Source organism: Macrotis lagotis, chromosome 8 (assembly GCF_037893015.1).
Source record: "Macrotis lagotis isolate mMagLag1 chromosome 8, bilby.v1.9.chrom.fasta, whole genome shotgun sequence".
NCBI classification, from domain to species: domain Eukaryota; kingdom Metazoa; phylum Chordata; class Mammalia; order Peramelemorphia; family Peramelidae; genus Macrotis; species Macrotis lagotis.
This window is the reverse complement of record NC_133665.1, coordinates 100,636,653-100,663,382: the sequence shown is the minus strand read 5'-3', so window position 1 is coordinate 100,663,382 and position 26,730 is coordinate 100,636,653. Positions and strand designations below refer to the sequence as shown.

The window sequence follows — 26,730 nt, the reverse complement described above, 5'->3', positions numbered from 1 at the left end:
GAATGATTCATTGCCTTGAGTGGCCCAGAGAACTGGATCATCAAGGGCTGACACCCAAGTTGGGAGTTTTGGGTCTATGTGCAAGGAAGAATGACACTGTTTGGTTCAAGGAAAATAATACAAGAACTAAAATGAATGAAAAGGAAGCCCTTTAATGGGGGGAAGTAATCAGCAACCAAAAGGATGAAGGTAGCACCAAGAGGCAGAAGCGGGGTAGGACTGGGCAGAGGACCCTGGGTCCTGCTCCTTGGACTCTTCCATAAGGAACTTACTCCCAAAAACACAGAGACAGGGACTATGTTCAGGAAGCATTTCCTTCAAACTATAGGGTGAACCCTGGACTAGGAGTCAGAAACATTGAATACCCAACCTTGTGGCCTGGCTAGGGGGAGGCTTCTCTGTACCCAAGAGGTCATTGGAAAGATTCCAACCCTTCCTCTCAAGGCCCCTGACTTGGAGCCCAAGGGGAGACATTGGGGGTGGACTTGAATAGTATTTTTTGAAAATGAAAATGATTTGAGAAAGTAGTATAAGATCATGACACTCATATTACCAAATTAGACCCTCCAAAGAAACTATGACCCACCTTCCCCACCTTCATTCTTGGGACAATGCATGTGGCAATGAAAGTGGTAGCAGACCTGTGTGTGTGTAAGTGTGTGTGAGTGTGTGTGTGTGTAAGCATGTGTGAGTGTGTGTGTGTGTGTGTGTGTGTGTGTGTGTGTGTGTGAGAGAGAGAGAGAGAGAGAGAGAGAGAGAGAGAGAGAGAGAGAGAGAGAGAGAGACAGGAAGACAAAAAGTCACTTGGTTCTAGTTGCTTAGGAAACATTCAAAGATCTTTTCTTCTTCTCATGATGCCCCACTCTTCACTTTCTACACAGAAGTTACCATTACAATTCTCAAAGAAGCAGTCAACTATTTCACCCTAGTGCCCCCTTGAGAAATGTATTCTCCATCCTTCTCCATCACACAATTGATGCCATCCCAAGGAAGTCAGCCTCTTTTCTGGTCCTCCCACCACAAACTACCCAGTCTTCATCCAAATGAGCCTTCCCACCATTTCAGGTGATTGGTTGATGAAGAAACACCCCTACCAGTTCCTCTATCAGGGCTTCCTAGAAGAAAAATGATTCCCAAATTACAAAAGAGTAAGGTTATCAGGAGTTCAAGGGTAGAAACTTGGCCGGGGACTTTTTTTTTGACAACTTCCTATTCCCTCAAAAGTTTCCTCAATCCATAGGATGGAGGTAATACAGGTCCCATAGTGATTCCAGAGTCAATTGGCAAAGTCAAGGGTCAGTTGTTCTCCACAGCCCATTTATGGAGATTCCAGGGATCCAGAATACCCAACTTCCATTCTTTTTCTCTTTCTCTTTCTTTTTTCTCTCTCCTTTCCTTTCATTCCTTTTTTATTCTTTCCTATCTTCCTTTCACTCTTTTCTTATATTTTGCCCTTTAAAAATGTCCTTAGGACTTAGCACATTCTTAAAAAATACTTATGAACTTAATACTTATCTCATCTTTTCTTTTTTTTTATTTTTCCTCCCTGCCTCTTCCCTCTTTCTTTCCTTCCTTTCTTTCCTTCTTTCTTTCCTTTATCCTTTCCTTTCTCTCTCTCCTCCCTCCTTTTCTTTCTTGCTTCATTCTTTTCATTATTTCTTCTTTCCTCTCCTCTTAGTTAATCTCTGAAAAAAGAAAAACCATTGCAATCCAAATGCAGAGTCCCCTCACTGGTGACTTCTTCTTCCAATCTGATTGCTTGCCCTTGGGCAACCTTCAGGACCTCTGCTACCAGAGGTGAGAGTGGTGGGGGGAAAGCTCACCTGAAGAACTCACATCTCAGCTGGCCATGATGTGCTTCACAAATGCTAGAAAGAAGCCAAGGTGGAGAATGGGTTACTGTGAACAAGTGTGTGAGAAATGCATGCTATTATGCCCCTCTCCCTCACCAGATTGGGAACTCACTGATGTGGGGGTAGGCCGGTGGTTAGGAGTAGAGGTAGGGTTAAGACCTCCTCAGTAGAGGAGAGATGACTGGAAGAAATGAGCAATTCAACCCCAAGTCCAAGGATGCTGAGGCTCTCCTATAGCCCCTTCCTCTCCCTTGCAAGAACAGGTCCCCAAAGCAGGGGCTCCCCTTGGAAGAAGACTCCCTGTCCACCTTGGTCTCTCACCTTCATAGTTGATACATCCATTGGCATCTTCCTGTCCAGCCATTAGTTTCTCAACCTCATCTTCAGTCAGTCTCTCACCTAGTGGGGTTTAAAGGCAAGGTTGGAGACCCATATGTTCTGCAACAATTCTGATGCTCTGTGAGTGGGAAGGATCTCAGAAGCCTAGATTGGAAGTTAGAAGAGAACTTTGGGAGACAGTGTGATTCAGTGGAAAGACCACTGACTAGAATCAGAAGACCTGGGTTCAGATCCTGCCTCTAATGATTACTACCTGTATGTCCTTTGGACAAATTACTTAACCTTCCTTGGGCATCAGTTTTTTTCAACTATAAAATGAGGGGATTTAATAGCCACCTTAACAAGCTCATCAAGTTCCAGAACAAGCATCCTATGGGAGTCCCTGGATCCTAGGACCTAGACAGAGGAGGAAACCTAGAGAGGTGGCATTACCTGCCCAAAGGTCACACAAGAAATAAGTCAGATAACCCAGTTCTGACTCCCCCTCCTGCTCCATCCTTACCTCTGCCTTTTAAAATCCCAAGTTCACCTTCAGTGCCTCCTCCTTTCTGTGTGAGGTCTTTCTGGATGGCCACTGCTCTTCTCCTCCCCCCATTAACTGAATGTACATGGCAGCCAGCTGTTACTTAACCGCTGCTTGCCCCGGTTTCCTCATCTGAAAAATGGGGATAATAACAACATCTACTTCCCAGGGTTATTGTGAGAATCATGAAAAGCAATATTTGCAAAGTGTTTTATAGGATATTAATGTTATTGTTAGAATATATATGTGTAATGTTTCTCTTCACAGAAAGCAAGCTCCTTGAGGGAAGAAATTGTATCATTTTTGTATTATATCCTCAGTGCCTAGCATATGAGTTGTTCTGATTAGAAAGTGCAAGTCTGGGACATGCAGGCAAGCAGATTATTAAATTTTCAAAATTACCATTTATAAATCAGAAATAAGCAAATGCTGCCAATTACAACTTGACTTGTTGGTTCACTGATTGTTTAGACTTAAGAAAATGATAGAGAAAATGTTAATAATGTAGATTAAACTTGAAAGTGTGTCTTGCATACAGTTTTTAGGTGGTTTTTTTCAGACAGTTGGTTGCTAAACATTTACCAGCATACTCTGATGCAAGTGAGTCCTTTATCTGTATTGACTCCCCCCTCATTAATAATGATGAAATAAAAATTAACAGTAATTAACAATAATTAACAACATTTCCTATATTTGGAGAATGATGATTAGGGATTTATAATTGTTCTCATTTGATCCTCAACAACAACTCTGCATAGTAAGGACTGTTATTATCCCCATATAACAGATAAGGAAGCTGAGGTTAAGTGACTTGCCCAGGGTCATATCGTTAGCATCTAAGGTTGGATTTGAACTCAAGTCTTCCTGATTCTAGACCCAGGCCTCTTAGTCACTTAGTTCCTCATTAGAATGTAAAGTGCTTTAGGACAATAACTATTTCACTTTTTAATAATAATATGCATTTAATAAATCCATTTATGTTATTCATTCATTCATACATACTATATGATACTAAATGACTACAGACAAGTCATTTTAATCCTCTGTGCTTTTTTCCTTATTCACAAAATAGGAAAGACAACAATGCTTAAAGTATCTACCACCTAAGGGTATTATGAGTAAAAGAATTCTGTGAACAGTAAAATGTTCTGTAAATGTGAGACAATATTATTAAAACCTCCAGAGTGGTAAACTCACTGCCGCCTAAGGCAACTTACTCAACTTTTGGACACCTCTACTGGAATTCTAACTGGCTGTCCTTGGCTCTTTTGCAGAGATAACTTTCATGTCCTCCCAAGTCTATTCTTTCTGGGCTTAACAAGAGGCTTGAATGCTAAGATCTCCTGTTCCTTCATGAGGAATCCTGGTCACCCTTCCCTCAAGGCAGTTTATTTCAAGCTGTTTATTGTTTAAAATATAGACTTGTAATTTTGTTATTGTGAGGAAAAACAAAGTTCACCAAGACAGGTCAGCAACAAGTCACACATACAGCCAATGTGTGTGACTTGAATTCAAGTCTTCCTATGGGACGTCTCTGTCTACTATGCCACAATATCTTTCAATTTATTAGCACCCCCTTTTAAATGTATCTGGATTAGATCACAGCTTTCCAGGTTTGATCTGATCAGGGAAGAAATCCTTTATTCTAAATGTTTTGTGTCTCAATATAAGATTTAAAAAATTGAACTGGTTTTAATTAGTCTCAATAATTAATTAGTCTTATTAATACTAGCTGGCATTTATGTTGCATTTTAAAGATTATGAAGTATCTAACATAAGGTAATTCTCAATATTACTTTGGGAGGGAAAGAGGTGCTATTTTTATCTTCGTTTTACAGATGAAGAAACTAATCCTAAAAGAGGTTCAGGGATGGGTCTAAGGTCCCATAGAGATGAAATGCCTGAGACAAGATTTGAACTCAGATCTATCCTGGTTCCCAGTCCAATGCTCTATCCACTATGCCCCCTAGCTGCCTAATGTAATATTACCTTTAATATGACCATAAATCATATTAGCTATTTTGTTAAACACATCATATGATTGATTTATACTGAATTCCTTCAGAGTCAGGAAAACAGAGAAGACGTTTCAAGAGAAAAACTTCCCTATTGGATATTTCATTGCATTTTCACTCCTTATGTCTACTCCAAGTTGGTAGAAGGATGGATTAAGTCTTTAAATAATTGCATACTAGCCATATGACAAGAGTAGGAAGTCTTAAGATGGAGTCCCCAAGTCCTGTAATGTGATAATTCTGTAGCTCCTAGGTTTGTTTCTGTCTTTCATTCCTGATTGTTTTGAAATCCCATTTAGGACTTGGGCATATAAGAGGAAAGAGGGATGATATATGTATGTCAAGGTCACATTCTGGTGACTGCCCAAGAGAAAGTATAATATAGCCAACAATCCCCTCAACATTAAACATTGGCAGGAGTTAGGCTGAGGCACTTATGCTTCCCTGGCAAGGTTGGGAAATCATATCCTCTTATATTTATCAAAGACTTGTTACCTTCACTTCAACAAACTACTTCACTCAAAATAAATCTCTAGAAGACATAGTTAGCAATGGGGTGTACTGGGACATACTTTTAAGTTTAATCTTCATTATTAATACCTTCTTCACTTTCTTAAGCCTAGACAATCAACAAAACAATAAGTCATTATTTGATTTCCAGAGTATAAATATTCACAGTGAAAATTTATCATTTGCCTCTAGCAATCAGCTCTCAAGAACCAGTCAAAGCTGGCCCTAGCACATCCCTATATGCCAATATAATGTTGAGGAACAAGTGAAGTCAGGACAGTTAAACTGTGGGTTCAGGAAGGTAGCTGCTGTGGTTATAACCCTAAAGAACCCCATGCAGAGAAGGTTGCCCAGAAGGAACACAGAAAAAGAAGAAGAAGCAAAACATTCACAAATGTTATGGGACAGTGAATGGAATGAGGAGACTGGTAAGACTTCATCTCAGCACCTGCAAGGGCCAGCCATTCCCTTTTATGCTTATAGGTGTATTTTCCCTGGTTTTGTGGGTGTACCTGGGAAAGTCTGGAACAGTCTGACCATGCATAGTAGCAAGGTGGTATAGTTGAAAGAATTTTAGAGTTAATGTTAGGAAGATTTGAATTCAAATCTTGTTTTAGGTCCTTATTAGTTGTGTGACTTGAGGCAAGTTACTTAACCTCTATTTTCTTCAGTTTCCTCATCTGTCAAATGGGGATAACAATAGTATTTACCTCCCACAATTGTTGTGAAGATCAAATGAGACAATAATTGTGAAGAACTTAGTATAGTGACTGGCACATGGCAAATAGTAAGTGCTATATAAATGTTAGCTATTATTATCATTAGAGCCCTGGACCTGATGTTAGGAAGACTGGAGTTCAAATTCTGCTTCAGAAACTATGATTCTTAGCAATTTATTTGACCTCAGTCCATGTTTTCTCTTCTATAAAATGAAGATAATAGCATCACCACAGAGGTGATGGAAGGATTAAATAAAATTATACAAATAGATGCTAGTTCTTACTGTACCCTCCAAAGTCATTGGCAGGTACAGTTAGAACTAGCATTTATATGTATAAATGCCCAGAGGACATTGAAACAATTGGCTGAAATGCATCTGTACCATAAGGTCAGAGAAAACTCTTTCCTTGACATCCCTCTTGAGATCTTCCCTCTGCCTTAGGGCTTTTATGAGGTCAGAGGACACTGACACAACCTTGGGAGTAACAGGTAGGGTTCCAGGGAGATTCAGGTCTTTACCTTATGCTTCTCTCAGTCTGCAACTAGTCATGTTAAACCATCTCAAGGGCCTCATAGGGCAGTAGATAAGATAGAGACTTACCTAGGGTGGCCAGCACATGGCGCAGCTCAGCACCCATAACAGTTCCATTGCCTTCCTTGTCAAAAACCCTCAGACCCTCCACAAAATCCTCAAATGTGCCAGTGTCCTTGCAGGTGGCTATATGTTGCAGCATGGGCAAGAAAGTTTCAAAATCCATCATTTTGGAGTTGAGTTCTGGGGGCAGAGAAGGGAGGTGAGGAAATTAAGAGAAAATAGTAGAAAGAAATCACACTCACACACACATACATAATATATATCTGACTTAAACCTATTTGGAAGGAAACAGTTATCTCTTGTAGAGGTTTAGATGAGTTATGGGGAAGTATATTGGTATGTACTCCAGTGACTTAGGTTAGGTGACATCATTTACCCTTGAATCTAATATCTTCTTAGTCTATTCACCTGGCCTTTGTTTCCCAAGGTCCTTGGGATGGTGTTATCTGCTCTAGTACTTTCCCTGCCAGAATCTAAGACCAACCTAGGCTTCTCATCTGCCATGAAGCAAATATAAACACCAACCTTCCTTTAAGTATTGTCTCCAGTTAGAATGTGTGTTCCTGGAGGTCAGGGACTGTCTTTGATTTTCTATTTGTATCTTCAAAGACAGTGATTAACATATAGTATGGTACAATAATTTCTTTTCAATACTGCTCTATTTAACTTGGTTAAAATCAATTCTATGACTTTCCTCTATTTAAAATGACTCAATTATTTCCTATAACTATTGGAATAAAATTCAATCTCCTTTAGCTGATATTCAAGGTCCTCCATAATCTCACATGTACCTTCTGAATTCTGCTAATTCAGAGGAATGACTTTAATGAAAATTCTGGGACAAGAATGAAAGTGACAGGTTCCCCTTATTTCAGACACAGACATTACCCTAACTATTCCCTACAACTCCAGGCTAGACTGATGGGCTTAGCATGGCTGCCCCTGATTTAGTGATATAGTTTCATCGCCATAAATCCCTTTGATCAAGGCCCAAGAAGACCATTGGTAGCATAACTATATGGCTATCTATGCAAGCCTCAAAGGCATCACTCACAAAGAAGCCCCCCTTTCTTCTTTAAAACTGAAAGATTATAGTCAAGCAGTTAGGGACTAATTTCTAATGGACAATCTAATTCACCCCACTTATATTAGCTGCCTACAGGCACCCCCAGATTAGGAAACCAGTGCCTGTCTTGGAATTATTGTTTGTAGTTGTTGACTTCCCATTCCAATAGCTCAGATGCCCCTGGCTATCTCACCATGCTAATAACTGAACAGGGAGAAATTTGGAGGCAGAAAGGGCTTGGTAATCTCACCTTGAGCTGTTTGGGATAGCTGCTTTCTTCCCCTGTGGGAAGGTCTAAGGTCACTTACCTTCCTGCTTAGGCCTCCCCAGCACTCGAAGAACCTCAGCCTGGGTTGGGTTCTGACCTAGTGCTCTCATCACATCCCCACACTGCCCATATGTGATCTTCATCTCTGACTTGGGGGTCCGATCAAATAGGGAGAAGGCTTCCTTGAATTCTGGTGGGGTGAAGTAGAAACAATAGGTAAGTACGTGATATAGAATAAATCAGGGAGTGAATGCCCTCCTCTGATTCTTTGATCCAAACTTTCCCTGAAACCTATGATTCCAGAACAATTATTAATTTTGAAATTAATCTTGATTAGTTTAGTACAGCTTCCTGAAAGAGGTGGAGTCAGCGTCTTTCACCTCAGACTGGGATTTCTATGGCAATTAGGAAGAGTGAAGAAGGAAGGTCTCAAAGGCTGTTCTTCTCAGGTAAAATGGGGAATTCCCTGAAGGTAGACACCCTCAGACTAGGGGCTCCCAGATGGTGAGTGCTGTGCCTCTCTCCCTCAAGTTAGGGATTCCTTGAGCACAGGGATCCTGTCTCTTTCTTAGATTCGGATCTTCCAAGGATGGGAGTTGTCTCATTTTTGGCATTAATGCCTAATTTATTATGGGACACCCTAGAGAGGCCGAGCAAGTCAGCCTATTGATTGATTAACAATCTAAACTTTGGATAAGGGCAGAGGCACCCAAAGCTGCTTACCTTCTATCTGCTCTGGAGTGAACTCAATCTGGAATAGAAGACAGAAGAAAAGTTCTAATTACTTCCCTTGGTCTCAAAAAGTCCCTTAGCAGAGTCCACTGAAAAGGCCCAGTCATGACACCAGAACTGAGTTTGTCCATTAAGTGTACAGAAAGATGCCTTGGAAGTTTTCTTTTGGAAACAGTATTAAGTAATATGTTGAAATATAATTCAGTGAATGATGAATATTCAAAGAATAATAACCAGGATGATGAAGAATCTCAGAACCTCTCATCCCTTCTGAAAACTGGGTATCTTTAACCTAGAGAAGAGAAGACTTAGAAGACATGATTGATCCCTGTCTTCCAGCCTGTGAAGGGCTAATAGAGTAACGATTAATCCTGTCTATCTTGACCCCAGAGAGCTGAATTTAAGAATAAGAAGTGGCCATTGCAGAGAAGAAGATTTTAATTCAAGGAAAAATTTCTAATGATTAGAACTCTCCTTGAATACCTCAAGAGGTAGTGGTCCCTCATGAGTAGTCTTTCAATTATAGTAGTCTATACTGTAATGTACTCTACTACATTATAAAGGAGATCCTTGTTAAGGTATGGCATCACAGGATCATAGAATTAGAGATAGAAGGGACCATAGAGGTCAGAAACTGAAAAACAGAGAGATTATGTCACTTGGCACAAAACCAATAAATGTTGAACCCAAGTCCTTCTGATTTTAGGTTAAATCCCCTGACCATCATTGTATTATGCTGCTGCCTCTGATGATTTCTGATTCGGTGGATCTCCTCCATATTCTTTCATTGTTTTTTTCTGTAATATTTGACTGACATATGAGACTCACATCTAGGAGTTATATGACCACAAGAGTAGGAATTTTATCCTGAGGACCCTTTTTGGAGAGGACAGGAGGAATCGAAGTCCCAGCTACTTGGGGGCAAAAGTCAACTCCTGATGACCCTTTAGCATTTTCCTCCTCTTTAACTCCAATGTTGAACTCCTATTCTCAGGGACTAATCCAAGTTTCTTCAAATATGGAGAGAAGAAAGATGATCCCATTCAAACAGTATGTGTGTGAGAGTTTGTTGCTATGGGATAGGGAAGGAGAGAAGGGAGACAGAATCCCAAACACTTATGGCCCTTCCCCAAGAGAGGTCCCTCAGTCATCACTGGCTCTGTCCCCCAGCAACTAACACACATCCAGCCCACTCACAGGGAGCCCAGTCTCAGACAGGAACACCAAGCTGATCCACCACAAGGTGGAAACTCTACATTGGGGTATGAATGGATAGGAATGTCCTATACTGGCCACAAGGCCTCTTAGAGGTGGGATGGAGTTGGGAAGAGCCACTGAGGGGAGAAATGGGTCTATCTCTACAACCAATCACCATGCAGACAGAGTGAACCCAAAGATAGCTTGAGCTCCTCAGCAATGTGAGTGAGTCTTCAAGAGGAAGTTGGATATCTCCCCGCTTCTCATTTTAAAAATTCATTTCTACAGTAGAAGAAGTTATAGTAGAAAGGTTAGGAATCAGCTCTGCTGCTTCCTTTCTATATGACCTTGGGCAAATCACCTCTTAGTTCTTCATTGCCATCAATTCTAAAATGAAGGAGTCAATGAGGTGTTCTCGAGGGTTCCTTCTGGTTTTCAAATTCTTTTGTTCCATGACTAGAGTTTTTTGGATTGAAGGTCCTGTGAAGACCTAGAGAGAAGACCAGATGAGGAGCACCCACAACACAAACTCTGAAGAAGCACTTTGACCTCCAACAAGTCCCTCCACCCCATCTCCTTCCTTGCCATCCTCCACTCTTGGCTGTTGCCTCCAGGTCCTCAGAGCAGACTATCCTTCTAGCAGTCCCTTTTTTTGCCCAGATAGACAGAGGCAGAACTGCTATGTATGGATGAGTGATGTAGGGCCTGGAATAAGTAAAGGACAGTGGGTAGCTGTCCTCTCTCCTTCTCTCCTGGCAGGCTTTTGCAGCTCTTATATCCCATCATCCTTGATAGCATCAAACCCAACTCTCTCTTGCTTCCCACTCTCATGCTTTACTGAACTATGAGCTCTTCAAGGACTGCTTCATTGCTCTTTGTATCTCCCTCTAGATTTTGTTCATGATTCATAAGAGACAACATGGTTAACTTGAAGATCCCTGAACCTGGTGCCAGATTGGCTTTTTCATCCTACACATACCACTTCATCTCTCAGGGACCTCAACTTTCTCATCTGTAAGACAGGGTTGTGCTTGTACTACCCTTCTTCCCAACAGGTTATAAATAAGGCTATAAAGGTGAGTTCTTCTTTTTAGAGATGGAAGTGACCCTGGAGACTGTCCAGTCAAACCCTTTTACCTAACAGCTGAAAAATTTGAAGCCTGGAAAGAGATCAGAAAACAGACATGGGAGATTAACCTAGGTCTTCAAATTCTCGTGTTCTTCCCACCACACCAAGTTGAAGAGTAGAAATAGTTCATCTTCCACTATGTGCACCTTTTAAAATTGTCCAGTTCTACCCATCTTGCCCATTTCCCAAGGCTGGCCAGGGAAGAGAGTGGGGGGGGGGTCATCCCAGCTGCTCACCCTGATTTTTTTCTTCTCCTCCCTCTCTAATGCTCACCACCACCCCCCACCGAAGCTGTAGAAGCAACCAGATCCCAAGCTCCAAGGGTTAGAGAGAAAGATTTACGAGGTGTGAGCTGGATCATCGCCTGCCTGGCCCCACCATGCCCGGGCACCCATGAGGGCAGGCCTGCAGCTGGTGCTTTTGATGCTATTTTCTCTCTCAGAGAAGGCAACCACAAACAGGCCCAGGGTGTAAGTCATCATTTCCCACTGCAAGCCGTATGTTCCAGGTCTAAACTGAGACCAAAGGGAGGGGGATTGTGAGAGTGTGAGAGAGGGTGAGAGAGACTGAGTATGTGTAAGAAAGACAGGGAAAGAGAGAGAGACAGGGGAGGCAGAGAGGCAGATATTCAAAAAGAGAGAATGAAGACAAAATGTCTAAAGAAAGAGACAGAGGCAAAAAAAGATAGGAAGGGAGATGGGAAGAGATGGAGATTGAAGGAGAAATATATATAAAGATAGATGGAGGAAGAAATATTCAAAGACAGAGGCACAGAATTAGTGAAAGGGACAGAAAAGGAGGAAAAAGGAGGGATACAGACCTAATAAGGGAGAGGGGTGTGTGTGTGTGTGTGTGTGTGTGCAGCTGCAAAACCTGAGGTTCTTGCCCTCACCATTTAAATTCTTAAAGTTGTCATTCTTGGCCTCTTTGCCTCATCTCTCTCTCTCTCTCTCTCTCTCTCTCTCTCTCTCTCTCTCTCTCTCTCTCTCTCTCTCTCTCTCTCTTACCTAGCCTTGATCCTGAATGGGTGTTGCCTCAGTCAAACTGGGACTTGGGAAAGATCTTAGATTTAAAAGGCCAAGGTTTCCCGTTATATCCAGGGCCATCTTCAGTTGCCATGATCCATATCTGGCTACTGGACCCAGATGACTCTGGAGAGGAAAGTGAGGCTGCTGACTTTATACAACCCTCCCTCACTTAAATCCAATTCACTTGCATTCCATGGCATCACCTGCCTGATGTCATGGTTTCTTCAAGAATGAAGGACCACAGGGCAGCTAGGTGGCACAGTGCATAGAGCACTGGTCCTTGAGTCAGGAGGACCTGAGTTCAAATCTGACCTCAGACACTTAATAATTGCCTAGCTGTGTGACCTTGGGCAAGTCACTCAAACCCCATTACCTTAAATAAATAAAACTTTTTTTTAAAATCTAAGAATGAAGGACCACCACCAACAAACTAAGTATATGGGCTGGATCTATGACTTAAGCCACCCTGAACACAAAAAATTAAGAGCCATTTTTCTCACAAACAACCTCTGATTTAGTGGAGGTGTGGAAAAGGAACATTTAGAAATGAGTCTGAGACCCAAGACATTGCCTTGTATACTTCCTGGCATGGGAGTGGGTGGGAACTGCCAGTGAGAAAACATCACCATTTCCTCCGAGTCCCCTCACTCAATTCCAAACAATCTTCCATTTATAGTCTGAAAAAGGAGTATCATATCAGAGGAAGGGACCCTCTGAACCTGGAAGGCTGAGCAGGTCTCCATTCTTTGGAGAGAGCAACTTTGTATTATATGCCTTGTATCAGCAGCTTCTTAATACTCTTGCCAATTCCATTCTGACCCTATTGGAGAGCCAGGTTATCTGGCCATAGTACCCTACTGGACTATCTAAACTTGAGCTCTCTCCCCCAAAGTCCGAGCTAATTAACCCTGGGTGAGCTAGAGATAGATTGTGAGGGTCAGAAGGTTTTTCACAAAAGTCCAGTGTTATAATTACAATTAATAACATTTATATTAAGGTTAATAATAGTCCATGAGGCAGGTACCTTGAGTATTATTATCTAAGGAACAGTGAGAAGAGGTGGAAAAACATGTGTCTTGGAGTCAGAAGATCTGGTTTCAAAAGACAGTTCTGCCACTGATCAGTCATGTCACTGAATGGTTCCCTCCTCACTCTCGCGGCCTTCTCATTTCCTATGTCCTTGGTCTTGTCACTTCCAGTTTCTAAGTCCTTGGTTTCTGTGAATGCTTAGACCCCTGGCAGAATAGGGGACAGAAAGAAGGCTGCGTGAGGTGAGAGTTCCATAGTTTGTCTGATAAATCTTGAGGCTGAGGACTAACTCTGAAGGTGTAGACTCTGGGGTCAAACACTGCTGATGTGTGACTTCAGATAAATCACTTCCCTAAGTCTCTGTTTCCTCATCTATACTCTAAGGAGGTTGGATTAGATGGACTTTTTAGTCCCTTCCAGTTCTAAATCAGCTGGCCCTTTTCTTCTACTGCCCTTTATGACTCCCTCTAAGACTAATGCTCAACATCCTCCTGCTGACCCCCTTTTCTCTACTTGGGCAGGACAGGGACAAAGCTATCATACCTTGGTGAAGGTACGTGTGAAAAGCAGACAAGAGGATAGCCTTCTTGGGCCTCAGTTTCCTCACCTGAAATGGAGAAGATGATCTTGTTCTAAAACATGAGTCTATGATCCATTTTAAAGAAGAAACCAAGACTCAGAGTAAGCCAGTAATGGACCTCCAGCCTTCCAGTCTAGTGCTCTGGGAAATGGAGGGTTGGCCCTCCCCAGGGTTAAGGGGAACTCTGAGAAGGTGTCAATCTTCATCCCACTCCACCCCCTACTCTACGTATCTACAAACCATATACTTTATTTTTATCTTAACTCCCTTGGCCCCTCTGCATCCTCTACTGGGGTCCCTGGGGGTCCAGACAGGAGCAGGGATTGTTGTCTGGAAAGAGTTCCAGATCTATTCTTGGATGCACCATGGGTAATGTGATCTTGACCACTTCAGCTGAGATAACCTCCATACTCAATTTGGAGTGGCCTCATAGGCTACAATAATAGGTAATTCTTGAGTATTGGAGTAGAATTAGCAAATTGGAGAATTTTAGCGGCATGTAGAAGGACAGTAAAAGTGCCATCAAGAAACAGAAAAATTCCATTCCACACAGAGTAGAGAAGCATCTTGCTATAGGGTACGTGAGTAGTGAGAAACAGAACCAGGATTTGACTACGAATCCATTTCAAACCCTAACACTACCACTCATTACCTTTGTGACCTGGAATGAAACATTTCTCTACGGTGTATGGAATAGAAATTTTTTGTCACAGAGAGGCTGGAGACTTGTTTGTGAAGACAGTCGATGACAAATTAGTGCTATAGAATTGAAACCCAATTATTATTAATGGTATACTGGTCTTACATTTCCTCATATGCCCAAAGAGGGACCCTCTTTGGACCTCCAAGTTCCCTTCCAGCTCTAAGTCTACGATTCAGCTTTAAATGATCTTTCTTTGCTTGTCGGTTCCTATACAAATTTGTCATATTGCAAGTTGATCGCTAATTCCAAGAAAATTAAAATTACTCCCTCATACCTGCTTTGCAAAGCACTTTTCTCACATCAGCCCTGGAGATAAGTAGTGTGAGTATCATTTTCCCCATTTTATAGATTAGTTAATTGACTTGCCCATAATTCCAGAGCTAATACTTGACATGAGATTCAAACTCAGGGCTTCTGATATTAGGTCCAATGTTCTAACATATATAAACCTCTCAGGCAAGTCCCCAAACCTGGACCTCCCAGGTCTCATTTCCTGAGCTATAAAATGAAGGGATTAGGTTAGATTGCCTCCAAAGTTCCTTCCAGCTCTAGGACTATGATGCTATGTGGGCACCAGACCATGGAAGAAGAGGGGTTTATCTCTGTTAGTCAGGGTCTGACACTCTGCCTGCTCAAGGTCAATGATAGCTGTCAACACTCCAAACACACATACCAAAGGCCTCTCTATGTCTCTCCCTCCCAGCCCAATATTTCAGGCTGCTGACACTTCCTCTGCTATCATTGTTTCCCATGGACTGTGTGAGAAATAGCTAGGAGAGAACAAGATGATGATGATGATGATGATGATGGTGGCCATGGGGTTGGTGATGATGCTAGTGATGATAATGATGGTGATGATAATGATAGCTAACATTTCTATAATGCCTACTATGTACCAGGGACTTTATAAATGTTATCTCATCGGATCCATACAATAACCCTGAAAGGGAGTACTATTATTATTCCATTTTACAGTTGAAGAAACTGCAGCAGGTTAAATGATTTGCCCAACTAGTAAAGGACAGGATTGGAATTCAGGTCTTCCTGACTCCAGTCCTGTGGTACCTGGCTGACTAGATAAGAAATTAAGAGTTCTAATAGGTCAAAAATCAAAGATTCTTACCAATAAGATAAAGAAATTGAAAGAAAGGTCATAGATCAATAGACTGTTCCAAGTGACCCCCAAGTCTAAAGAAACATGGGGAGATGCTGACAAAAATCCTGGAAATAATCTATGGTTGAGGAAGGATTTGTTGAATAAGACTGGAAATTTTAATGGATTGTTATGATTTAGAACAGTTTGTGGTAGTAAACTCTGATTCTGGAGTTAGGGGACTTGAATTCAAATTCTGATAGAATGGAAGAAGAATTCATTTTACATCTTCTCCCAAAGTGATCATATGGCCTTTTGTCTGAAGAATTCTATCTTGTAATGTCCATTATCTCTTAGGGCCACCCACTTTAATCTTTTCTACATAGAACAGAGATCTGCCTCTCTGCTATTTCTACCTCTTTGTCTTACCTACAGAACCTACCTATCTAATCCTTCTTTTACATGGTACCATATGAAAACATGAGGAACTGCTGGAGCTGGTAAAGTCTTTGAAGGTTTCAATATTACCTCAGTTTTAGCATAAGATGCTGGATGATAGAGCCAGAGATGGAGCTGGAAATGGAGATCTGGAGGAGAGAGAGAGAGAAAAACAGGGAAGGAGAAAGAGAAAGGGGAGGAGGAGGGGGAGAGGTAAAGAGAGAGAAAAGAATAGAACTGATTAAGAGAGACAGAAAGTGAGAAAGGTATAGATAGAGATGGAAATGAAAATGGAGATGTGTGGAGAGAGACAGAAAGACAAGAGTCAGAGACAGAGATGGACATAGAGAGACAAAGATGGACATGAGATTAAGATAGAAACAGATTCATAGATAAAAACTGAGAAAGATTTATATGATAGAGCTGAAAATGGAGATGTATATAGTGAGAGATGGAAATATAGAACTAGAAACAGATAAAGGAAAAGAGACAAACAGAAAAATAGAGATAATGGAGGGAGATAAATAAATACATATATGTGTATGACTAGAGAGACAGTCAGTTGTGTAGTGAAAAAGTACTATATAAATGCTTTTATTATTATTGTTTTTATTAATTCCACAGTGGGGGATCTGCTGATATTTACTAGCTGTGTGACCAGGGGTACAGGAGTCTCAGTTCACTATTTGTAATGTGAGGTTTAAAATATCAGGAAATACTTCACTGGAAAACTCAAATGAATCACATTCATAAAGCACTTTGAGAAATCAAAAGTACTTTAGAAATGTTATTTATTTATGATCTATCCCATCATCATTTGTGCAAGTGATTGAGAGGGGTACCTGTTTCCCCTGGGCTTGGACTGTGAAATAAGATAAAGGGAAATGTTAATGAGGTGGGCAAGACAGGACACAGCTAGGAAAGTGGCCAAGACTCAGGGGGGAGGAGGGGGGCAGGAGGGTTGGAGTTCAGGGGACCAACCTTAGTCAAGGACACTTTCTGACAGTACCCCTACCCCCATCGTGTGCTGAAGGATGAGTCGTGCTGCTATGTGAAATGCCAAAGCCCTAAAGTCACATCACTAGGGTGGACCTGGACCAACCTACCTCATCCTCTTAACCATTTAGAGCACAGTTTCCTAACTTTTTTTTGTGCCATGGACCTTTTTGGCAGTCTGATAAAGCCTATGAACCACTTTTCAGAAACTAATTTTTAATGAGTAAATAGAATATATGGAATTACAAAGGAAACCAATTATTTTGAAATAAAAATGATTATTCAATATAATAATTATACTGAAATAAAAGAAATATTCAATATAGCAATTATACTGAAACAATTTCTTTCCCATCCAAATTCATGAGCCCCATGTTAAGAACTCTTGCTAAGAATTTTGAGGAGAAATTCTCACTACAGGAAAGGGAGGTAAACTTTAGGAGAATCAATCACCCTGTTACTTAACTGTTCCCTGTGAATGAGTCTTGTCTACCCCAACCAGACTGGGAGCTCCCAAAGGAGAAAGACTGTGTCTTAACAAAAACTTATTGGTTCAAGGAACTCTGTAACCCTGGCCAATTCACAGAACTTCTTTTTGTCTCAGTTTATTCAAATACAAAATAGGGATGATATCAACATTTATCTTGCAGATATCTTGCATTATGAGGATCCAATGAAATAAAAATTGTAATGAGTTTAGTTGTTCAGTCATTTTTCAGTTCTGTCTGACTCCTCATGACCCCATTAGGGGTTTTCTTGGGAGAGATACTGGAGTGGCTTGCCATTTCCTTCTCCAGTTCATTTTACAGTTGAGGAAACTAAGGCACACAGGGTGAAGAATTTGCCCAGGGTCAGACAGTAAGTATCTGAGGCCAGATATGAGCTCAAATATTCTGATCGCAAGTCCAGCACTCTATCCAGTTGCACTCCAGTTGTCTTCCCCTAGAGTTAGGACCAGAGAAAGGAGCCAAGGGGGTAAGGTCATCCCAACCATCTTATTGCTAGACCTGAGAGGTTGGGTACCATAGTGGAAAAAGTCTAGATTTTGAATTGGACTATATAGATTCAAATCCCAATTCTTCTCTTTATACTTGTGGCCTGAGCAAGTCATTGAATCTTTCTATGATACCACCTCACCAAATTGTGTGACCTTCCAGCTCTCCTTTGTTCTCAGGTTAGATTCTGCAGTCTCAATATAGTCTGGGATCTTCACAGGTCTAATTAGCATCTAACTTTAATCCTTGCTTCTTTTCCTATAAATATGCTTAATATTAAATTACCTTTCTTCTTCTTGAACCACAAGTAGACATTCTTTCACCTGTGACAAAAATAGGCTGGTGTTTTTTTTTTCTTTTTTTGGATGGGGGGCAGGGATTACCAGGAAAGGGACAGTGGCAAAAGGTAGTGGAAGTGGGTATGTTGGCTCCCTCAGAGAGCAAGAGGGCAGTCCACTACCTAAAGAGTTTAATCTTTGTTAGGAGAAATTGGAGGGAGGAAGTGGACCTGGGGGGGGGGGGGTCTGCAGTAATAGAACCCTGGGGAGGGTGATCTGGGATCAGATGATGAAACCCAATCATACCATAACAAATCATGTAGGTTGGCAGCTGAAGTATCTAGAAGGAAGGGTGCCCCTCCACCCCTCAGTATATATGAACTGAGGGCTAGTCATGCCATCTTAATTTAACTTTTGCCTCCTCCTTTACTAGGAACAACAACAGAAAAAAACAATTTCAGGATTTGAAACTGGAGATTTCTTAAAGAAGATCTAATCTACTCACCTCATTTTACAGTTAGAAAAACTGGCACAGTGATCTCCCCAAAGTAATCAGAAATCAGAGGGTAGAACTAGGATTTGAACACTGGAAAATCCAGTATTCTTTTCACCACAGCTAAATGCCCTGTATACTATACCTCTGTCTTCCAGATCCCCCCCCCTCCCCCAGAAATTCATACTTTGTCATCTTCCTTATACCTCAATGATACAGTCTCCCGATCTCTCCTTGTCTCCCAGGTTCTACTCTATCTCCCAATCCCTCTTCTGCACAATCTCCCCTTCCGGAAGTCTCATCAATTCATCATTCAATCTCATCTTTCTTTGGAATTTCAAAATCCCTCCAGGGTTGACTCTGGTCTCCCCGCCCCAAGAAGAGACCTTGGAAAGAGACCTACTTTGATTTTGGAGGCATCAAACTCGACTTCCTTGGGAGGTTCTGGCTGGGGAGCTGGAGCTGGAGCTGGAGCTGGAGCTGGGGCTGCCTTGGAGGCAGCCTTTGCCTCCTCCTTCTTTGGTTCAGGCTTTTTGGGAGCCATGGACAGAGACTGATGAGGCAAAGAGTGGGGAAGTAGGAGAGTGAGCCCACAGAAAAAGGGAGCAGAGAGAGGGAAGGCTCAGGGGAGCTAAGGCAGCAGACCCTGGGCAGTTCAAGGTCTTTATCTCCAACAGTTTTTGCCCCTCCCCATGGCACCAGTGGGGGTTGGGGGAGCCTTACAATAGGTCCACGGCTATAAAAGGAAAAGAAGCTGGGGGACCAGTGGCTATTTTGGAGCTAATGTAGACGGCATTGTTCAGAGTTGGCACATCTGAGGAATGGAAGGTTGTTGGGGGGAGGGAGGTGAGACATAGTATGAAGGTTCCAGGTCCCCTCTGGCTCTCCATTTCTGGCTTCTGTGGGGGAGGATTAATGACATTTCTCTCCTGCCACCTGGCTCTTCCCACTCCAAAGGGAAAAGAGGGAGGAGAGAGGAGGAGGAAAAAGAGAGGAAGTAAAAGGAAAGATTAAATAAAAGGGAGATGTAGAAAGGAAAGAGGAAAAAAGGAAGACTAAAAAAAGGGAAGAGGGAGAATCAAAGAAGAGGAGGGTGGCAGAAGGAAAATTGAGAAAGGAATAGAGAAATCAGAATGAAGAAAGAAGGGAGAGTGGAGGAGGGTGAGGGAGAAAGGAGTTTTGGGAAGAGATGAGGGAGAAGAGAAGAGAGTGAAAATGAAAAAGGTAAACTAGAAAAGGGAGAATGGTGAAATAAAATGGAGAAGGGAAGAGGGAAGAGGGAGAGTGGAGGAGGGAGGACAGAGGAACGAGAACAGAAAAGGAGGAAGAAGAGCAGAGGAGTGAGAAGAAAGGACAGAATGAAAATAAAAAAATTGACTGGAAAAGGAATAAAGGAAGAATGGAAGAGAGAGGCTAGAAGAAGGAGAAAGGAAGGAGAATGAGATAAGAAGGCTAGAGGAGGAAAGAGGGAGAAGGGAGAACAGGAGAAGGCAGGAGAAGAGAAGAGAGAAGGAAAATGGAAGAAGAAGAAGAAAATATGAGGAAGAGTTATAGGGTAAAGAAGGAGAAATAATAAAGAAGGGAAGAGGGAGGCTGGAGGGAGAATCCTTTAACTAGGCTCCTCAAAGACAGTCAATAAACATTTTTGAAGGGGCCGCTAGGTGGCGCAGTTGATAGAGCACCGGTCCTGAAGTCAGGAGTACCTGAGTTCAAATCTGACCTCAGACACTTAATAGTTACCTGTGTGTGGCCTTGGGCAAGCCACTTAACCCCATTGCCTTGCAAAAAAAAAAAAAAAAACCTAGAAAAAATAAAATAAACATTTTTGAAGTGTCTACTGTGTTTCTACTCTATTTCAGAATTTTCTGTTCATCCAGTCTCATAGTGATGTGTTTCCTAAAACATGTCTCATTCAGACCTGCTGCTACTTCCTCTTTTGCTGTCAGCTTCTTTTCATCAGGGATTTTTAAAAGTCAGACCAAACTCAGGGAACTGTTTTCACTGGATTAACAGAAAGCCACCCTCCATAGAATCACCATATTTTAGATCTTCAGAACTGGAGGGTAGTGGAAGTATTTAGTCTAATGTCAACCTGAAGTAAGAATCCCATCTACACTATCCCAATAACCATCCAGTTTCTACTTGGAGACCATCAGCAATAAGAAATTCACTAACTATCAAGGTAGTCCATTTTATTTTTGGACACCTCTAATTGTTAGGAAGGCTTTTATCACATGGAAGTAACATCTCTATCTTTTGGCCCTAAATCTTCCCTGGTCAGGGCTAAGCTAAATAATAAACAAAGCTAATCCCACATCCACAGATGTCTCTTCAAATGTTTCAGAACAATTCATATGTTCCCTCTCCCCAAGTCATCTCTTCTCTAGACTAACCACATCTTGTCCTCTTGACTGGCATAGTCTTCAGACCCTTCACCATCTTGGTCACCCTCCTGTGGGCAATGTTCCAGTTGTCTAATAACCCTCCTAAGTACTCCAAACCAAACACCATACTCCAGATCTGTTCTGAAAAGGACAAAAGACAGTGGTCAGACAGGAAGAGAGAATAACGAAGAGTAGAGTGGCATCATGAAAACTCAGAGAAGGAAAAAGGATCCATAAGAGGAGAATGATCAGATTTTAGATAGACAGACAGGTAGAGGGGAGACAGATGGAGATTAGATAGATAGATAGATAGATAGATAGATAGATAGATAGATAGATAGATAGATAGATGGATGGGTGGATGGATGGATAGAGAGATAGAGAGAGATAGATGAAATAGAGGGGGGGGGCTATGCCCTCCATTTCTTTGGACATCACTCCCATTGCTTCTGCACTCTTTAATCCAGTCAAACTGGTCTTTTCCCTGTTCCTCATACACAACATAGTCTGTCTCCTTGACTTTTCACTGGCCATTCTCCATGTCTGGAATGCCCTCTCTCCTTCACTCTATTTCAGAGTCCCTCTTTTTTTTTAAAAATGCACCTTCTGCACGACATCTTTCCTGATTTCTCCCAGTTGCTAATGACTTCTTTACCAACTAACATACATTTAACTGTTTTATATAGAATGCCAGATCTGAAGTCAGGAAGACTTATCTGCCTGAGTTCAAACCTGGTTTCAGACACTTCCTAGTTGTGTGACCCCAGGGCCTCAGTTTCCTCATCAGTAAAATGAGCTAGAGAAGAAAAATCACTCCAGTGTCTTTACCAAGAAAATTCAATATGCGGTCACAAAGAGTAGGACACAGTCAAAGCTAAACAATCACCACAACAAAAAAAATTTATATTTATTCCCTTTCTTTTTTGCTGTATATATTTATATGTGCATTTGTTGACTCTCTTCTGTTAGAATGTAAACACATTATTATCAGGGATATTTCATTCTTGGTACATGTATCTCCAGTCAGAAATCAGAATCCAGTAATATGTTTTACCTTATAACTATATATGTATATATGTATGTATGTTTGTATGAATGTGTATGAACATGTATTGTGTAAATGTGTGCATATATGTATAAATAAGTCTACAAACATATATGTGTGTAAACATATACACATATTTATGTTAATATATGCATATATATTCAAATAGAGTAAAGATTAGGGGCAAGAGCAAAATCTATTCTGCTTCAGGTGAATCAAAAAAAAAGCAAGGTAAACAATCAAGATTGCCAACAAGTCTATATTAAAAATAGACACTTAAAAGGAAAACATAACTAAACTGGAGAGAGATAGTAAAATTATAATAGTGATGGAACTTAATGTCTTTCCAGACACGGAAATATAAAACATATAAAAATACAAATTTTATAAAAATATAAAAAAGAAGTAAGTTGAGGATCAAATAGAATTCTAGAAAAATTAGGGGTGATATGTCTCTGGTGATTCAGACTGAATGGGAACAGAAAGGAATCTGCATTTTCTCAGCTACATGTATTAGAGCAAAAACAAATCTCACACACAAATACAAAAAGGTAGAAATACTAAAACACATCTTTTACCAGAATGCAATAATGTGTTTGTGTGTGTTTGTGTGTGTGTGTGTGTGCATCCCTAGCCCCTAGAACAATGACTGATAAATGATAGGTTCCTAATAAATTGTTATCGATTGATTATAGTGCCATAATGAGTAGCTTTGTGATTCTACACCTTCAGCCATTCTGAAGATTACCTGGGAGAGTCATAAAAATTGTAAGTTGTAAGAAGAAACTCAGGAGGTTTCTTAACCAACATAGAAAACATGTCTGGGTTTGCTGATGGTACAGGATGTAGACAGACCAGCAGACTCTTGAGCCTTGAGGGCAGTGATGTGAGTTTCCTTAGACAGGCAACTCAAACAATTATCTTTCCTTTAGCTATTCAAGGATGTAATTTTCTAAATTTCATACTTTAAGTCCTAAAGGATTTTCATGTATTCTCACATATTAAGGAGGGTCAGGCAGAGGGTACAGTCAGACAATATGGATTTAGAATTCAGTTCTGCTGTTTACTATCTGATTGAGCTTGGGCAAATCATTTCACTTTTCTAAGCCTTACCTTTCTATTCTATAAAATGAAAAGGTTGGCTTAGATTACCTTGAGGAAATGTGCTTTTTTTGCTTAATAACAAATATGAATCTCCCCATTGTATCAACAGTTGCAGGATGGCACCAATGTCCTAGAGAAGGAAGATTATCATGCTTTGTAGAGGTCTTTAGCATAATTAATAAGGCACAAAGGTCCTGAGTGGGGAGGGGGTACTCCTAACTAATGCCTAACCTAATGGAATGTCTGATATATGGAGCTCCCTCACCCCAAGGCTACGTGATACAAAACACATCCTGAATTGAGAGCTGCTCCCTTGATGGGCAAACACAGAAGCAACTTTTTCAGATCCAGCCTTCTGATAGTACAATTATATAAATAATATACACCCTCCCCCAGAACTACATTTTGGGCAAATTTTCCAGCCAGATCTCACACAAGAGTAATGAAAAATTAGATAAATTTAATAAACACATACGGAAGCCTAATCCTGTTCGTTCTTTCTTGATATTAGACTCTAGTGACAACCTCTAAAGACCTTTTTCCACTTCTCAACCTAATGACCCCATGAACTGGTCATCAAGACTATTCAGAGATTACAACATTAACCTGGACTAGTCTTAGAGGGAGCTGGCCATGGAGGGAAACCAAAACTCTTCAAATGATAAGAGTTGAACTAGGGTATTCTCATTTCTCACATCCTGAATATTTCTACAGATTCAAATCTAAATTACAAAGGAGCCAAAATATCCTTAAAACTAGGGCAAAGTCTGAATAGAGATAATTCGACAGCTGCAAATAAGCTAAGATTGAAGTTCAGCAGAGAATTAGAGCTAGATGGAGCCTCATGAGTTCTGGTAACTCAAAGAGCAAAGAGTATCTTGAACCATAGCTCAGAACCATAGCTCAGAACCAGAGTTCCACAGCAATGTCCCAGGTTTCATGGTGAAAGAAGCAGCTCTATCACTTGAGGTGCCTAAGCAAAGGACTAGGCTATCCCCTGGGTCTAGAAAACCTACCCTTCTCCTCTGCTCTTGAATTCCTAATGCACATCACATAATATTGTAGTAACCATAGATCTGGGATTCTTGATCTGATGTCCATGAATATTGTATTTCAATATCATTGATTTCCTCTGTAGATGTGTGCATTTGATTTTATGTATTTAAAAATATTATACTGAGAAGTGGGCTCCATATGCTCCATCAAACTGTCAAAGGGAGTCCATTTCAAAGAAATAATAAAGAACCCCTTCTCTGGGGTAAGCTGAGTCCCCTCCCAAATATTCTTTTATCTTCCTATAAAATAGATTATCTATCTTTGAGAAATCATATGCTCTTTGATCATTTAGTAGCTGCCTCTCCATTATAAAAGATTGGATATAGTTGAATATAGGAGAGAGAAAGAGAGAGAAGAGAAGAGAAGAGAAGAGAAGAGAGATAGAGAGAGAGAGAGAGAGAGAGAGAGAGAGAGAGAGAGAGAGAGAGAGAGAGAGGAGAGAGAGAGGAGAGAGAGAGGGAGAGGTAGAGACAGAGAGACAGAGAGAGAGAGGAGAGACAGAGAGAGAGAAGAGAGAGAGGAGAGAGAGAGGAGAGAGAGGAGAGAGAGAGAGAGAGAGAGAGAGAGAGAGAGAGAGAAGAGAGAGAGGGGGGCAAGGAAAAGAAGGACTAGAAGATGGAGTTCTTCTTGACCTCCCCACCCTATATGTTATTCAGCTTTTCCCCACCCACCTTCCAATGAGTGGGGTTCAAAAGGATTATAGAGTCTTGCAAATATGTTGGGCTAAGTCGAAGCTGAGCCATGCCTGCTGCAAAGCTCATGTATTGATGGAAGGTGGAGGGAAATGGAGAGTCCCTTCTAAGGTTATTTTTAAATCATCCTGTGCCTTTGAAAGAAACCTCACACATGGACCCCACCACAACTCACAGCCTGCTGCTACCCTACAAAGCTTTCTTGAGAGGCACCATCTGTGGGATCAGAGGCCCATTTTCCCTCAGAGAGGGGGTTTCCCAAAGGCAGGGACCCAAAGTGTCATCACTGTCTAATGGAAATAACTTTGGAGAGGTGGGATCAGGGTGGGTGGTCTTCTGTGATCACTTAGTGATATGAGTTTGATAGGACTCAAAAAAGAATCCTAGAATTTTTAATTCTGCTAATTACTATATGGATGTCCTTAAGTGTCCTCTTTCTTTACTTTCATATTCTGTAAAATAAGGAGGCTGGATTCTAATCTCAGATCATGGCTCCCTAAGAATGGAGGCTGCATCTCCTTCTCAAGCCAGAGGCTCCCAAATAGTACATTTTAGATCATAGTTTTCTTGGGATTGAAGATTGAAATTTTCTCCCAGTAACTTAAGGGAATAATGAAGGGGAAGAGATAGTGTGTAGGACTAGAATCAGGGAGACCAGGGTTCAAATTCTACCTCTGACACTTAAGAATTGGGTAACCTTAGGCACATAAATTAATTTATCCATGCCCACGTTTCCTCATCCATAAAATGAGGAGGCATAATTTTTTGATTTCTAAGGTCCCTTCTAGTTCTAAAGCTACAAGCCCATCATCCCTCCTTCTCCTGCCAGATGCTTTCCAAAAGCTCTAAGTGGGGTCTGGGGGTGTCTGTAGTGTAGGGGGGGGGATTTGAGAACTTTGAAGCCCCAGCGTGACAGAAGCACCAACTCTGGCACAAACTCTCTTCACATGATAGTTGAGCATCCAGATGAAAGTGGAAAAATGTTCTCTATCATCTGGATGTCTGAACTATAGGCCTTCAACATCTGGAAATGTGACAACATCTGGATGATAGACTGAGTTTTTTCATATTTCTGTCAAAAGATAGTGCTGACAAAGAAAAAGCGACACGCAACCAGAAAGAAGCACAAAAGGGACAAAAAAGACAGAGAGACATGGACAGAAGGAGCGAGAGACAGAAGGAGAAAGAGAAAATAATAATAATAACAGTTCCCATTTCTACAAAATGGGAACTAGGACTCAAAGAAATGGGGGATTCTTGGAAGAGGAAACTCCCTCTATTGGTACAAGTTTTAGATAATTGTCCAGAGCATTTGAGAAAATGACTCATCTAAGGACATATAGCCAATATGTGTTACAGCTAGAACTTTCTAGTTCGGAGGCTAGTTTTCTATCCTATTCTCACATGGAGCTAGAGAAAGAAAAAGAGACACACTTACTAGCTTTATGACTTTGGGCAAGTCACTGAACTCCATTGGTTTCCCGAGAGAGAGAGAGAGAGAGAGAGAGAGAGAGAGAGAGAGAGAGGAAAATCATGGAGGGAGGTCTCTGTACCCCTCAAATGTGATTCCACAAGTTTTGTCTTGAAGGCTGTTGTGACTCACAGGCAAGGAGAACTGAGGAAAGAGGCTACAGCAAGCAGACAGAGCCCAGAGCCATCTTGGGTGAGAAGCTCTCACCCTAACACATGGTGGGGGGGAGAGAACATCTCAGCTGCCATCTGGGTCCCACATGTGTGCCCAGGAGGTTGGTCACACCCAAGAACGAAGAACAGGATATCCACAGCTCTCTGGCTTATATGATATATTTTTATGAAATTTTTTTATATTTTATTTTTCTAATTATTATGATAATTTTTAACATTCATATT

At 41.2% G+C, this 26,730-nt stretch overlaps 1 protein-coding gene across 1 annotated transcript; it reads right to left on the bottom strand.

Moving 5' to 3' along the window:
- Positions 1-132: 132 nt before the first annotated feature.
- On the bottom strand, positions 133-19,230 carry MYL3 (myosin light chain 3). The gene is made up of 7 exons (XM_074197759.1): positions 18,984-19,230; positions 8,613-8,640; positions 7,930-8,079; positions 6,562-6,735; positions 2,175-2,252; positions 1,824-1,868; positions 133-1,115 (listed from the first exon to the last, which is right to left on the bottom strand). Exons 1-6 carry the CDS (start codon positions 19,122-19,124, stop codon positions 1,840-1,842), a joined length of 600 nt encoding a protein of 199 aa, XP_074053860.1. The 5' UTR covers positions 19,125-19,230; the 3' UTR covers positions 133-1,115; positions 1,824-1,839.
- Positions 19,231-26,730: the final 7,500 nt, after the last annotated feature.

Excerpts from the sequence above, each read along its gene's own strand:
- MYL3 (XM_074197759.1), bottom strand. The coding sequence starts at position 19,124 with ATGGCTCCCAAAAAGCCTGAACCAAAGAAGGAGGAGGCAAAGGCTGCC. Across the intron at positions 8,641-18,983 it reads TTGATGCCTCCAAAATCAAA|ATTGAGTTCACTCCAGAGCA; the intron begins GTAGGTCTCTTT and ends CTTCTATTCCAG. Across the intron at positions 1,869-2,174 it reads TGGATGTATCAACTATGAAG|CATTTGTGAAGCACATCATG; the intron begins GTGAGAGACCAA and ends GCTTCTTTCTAG.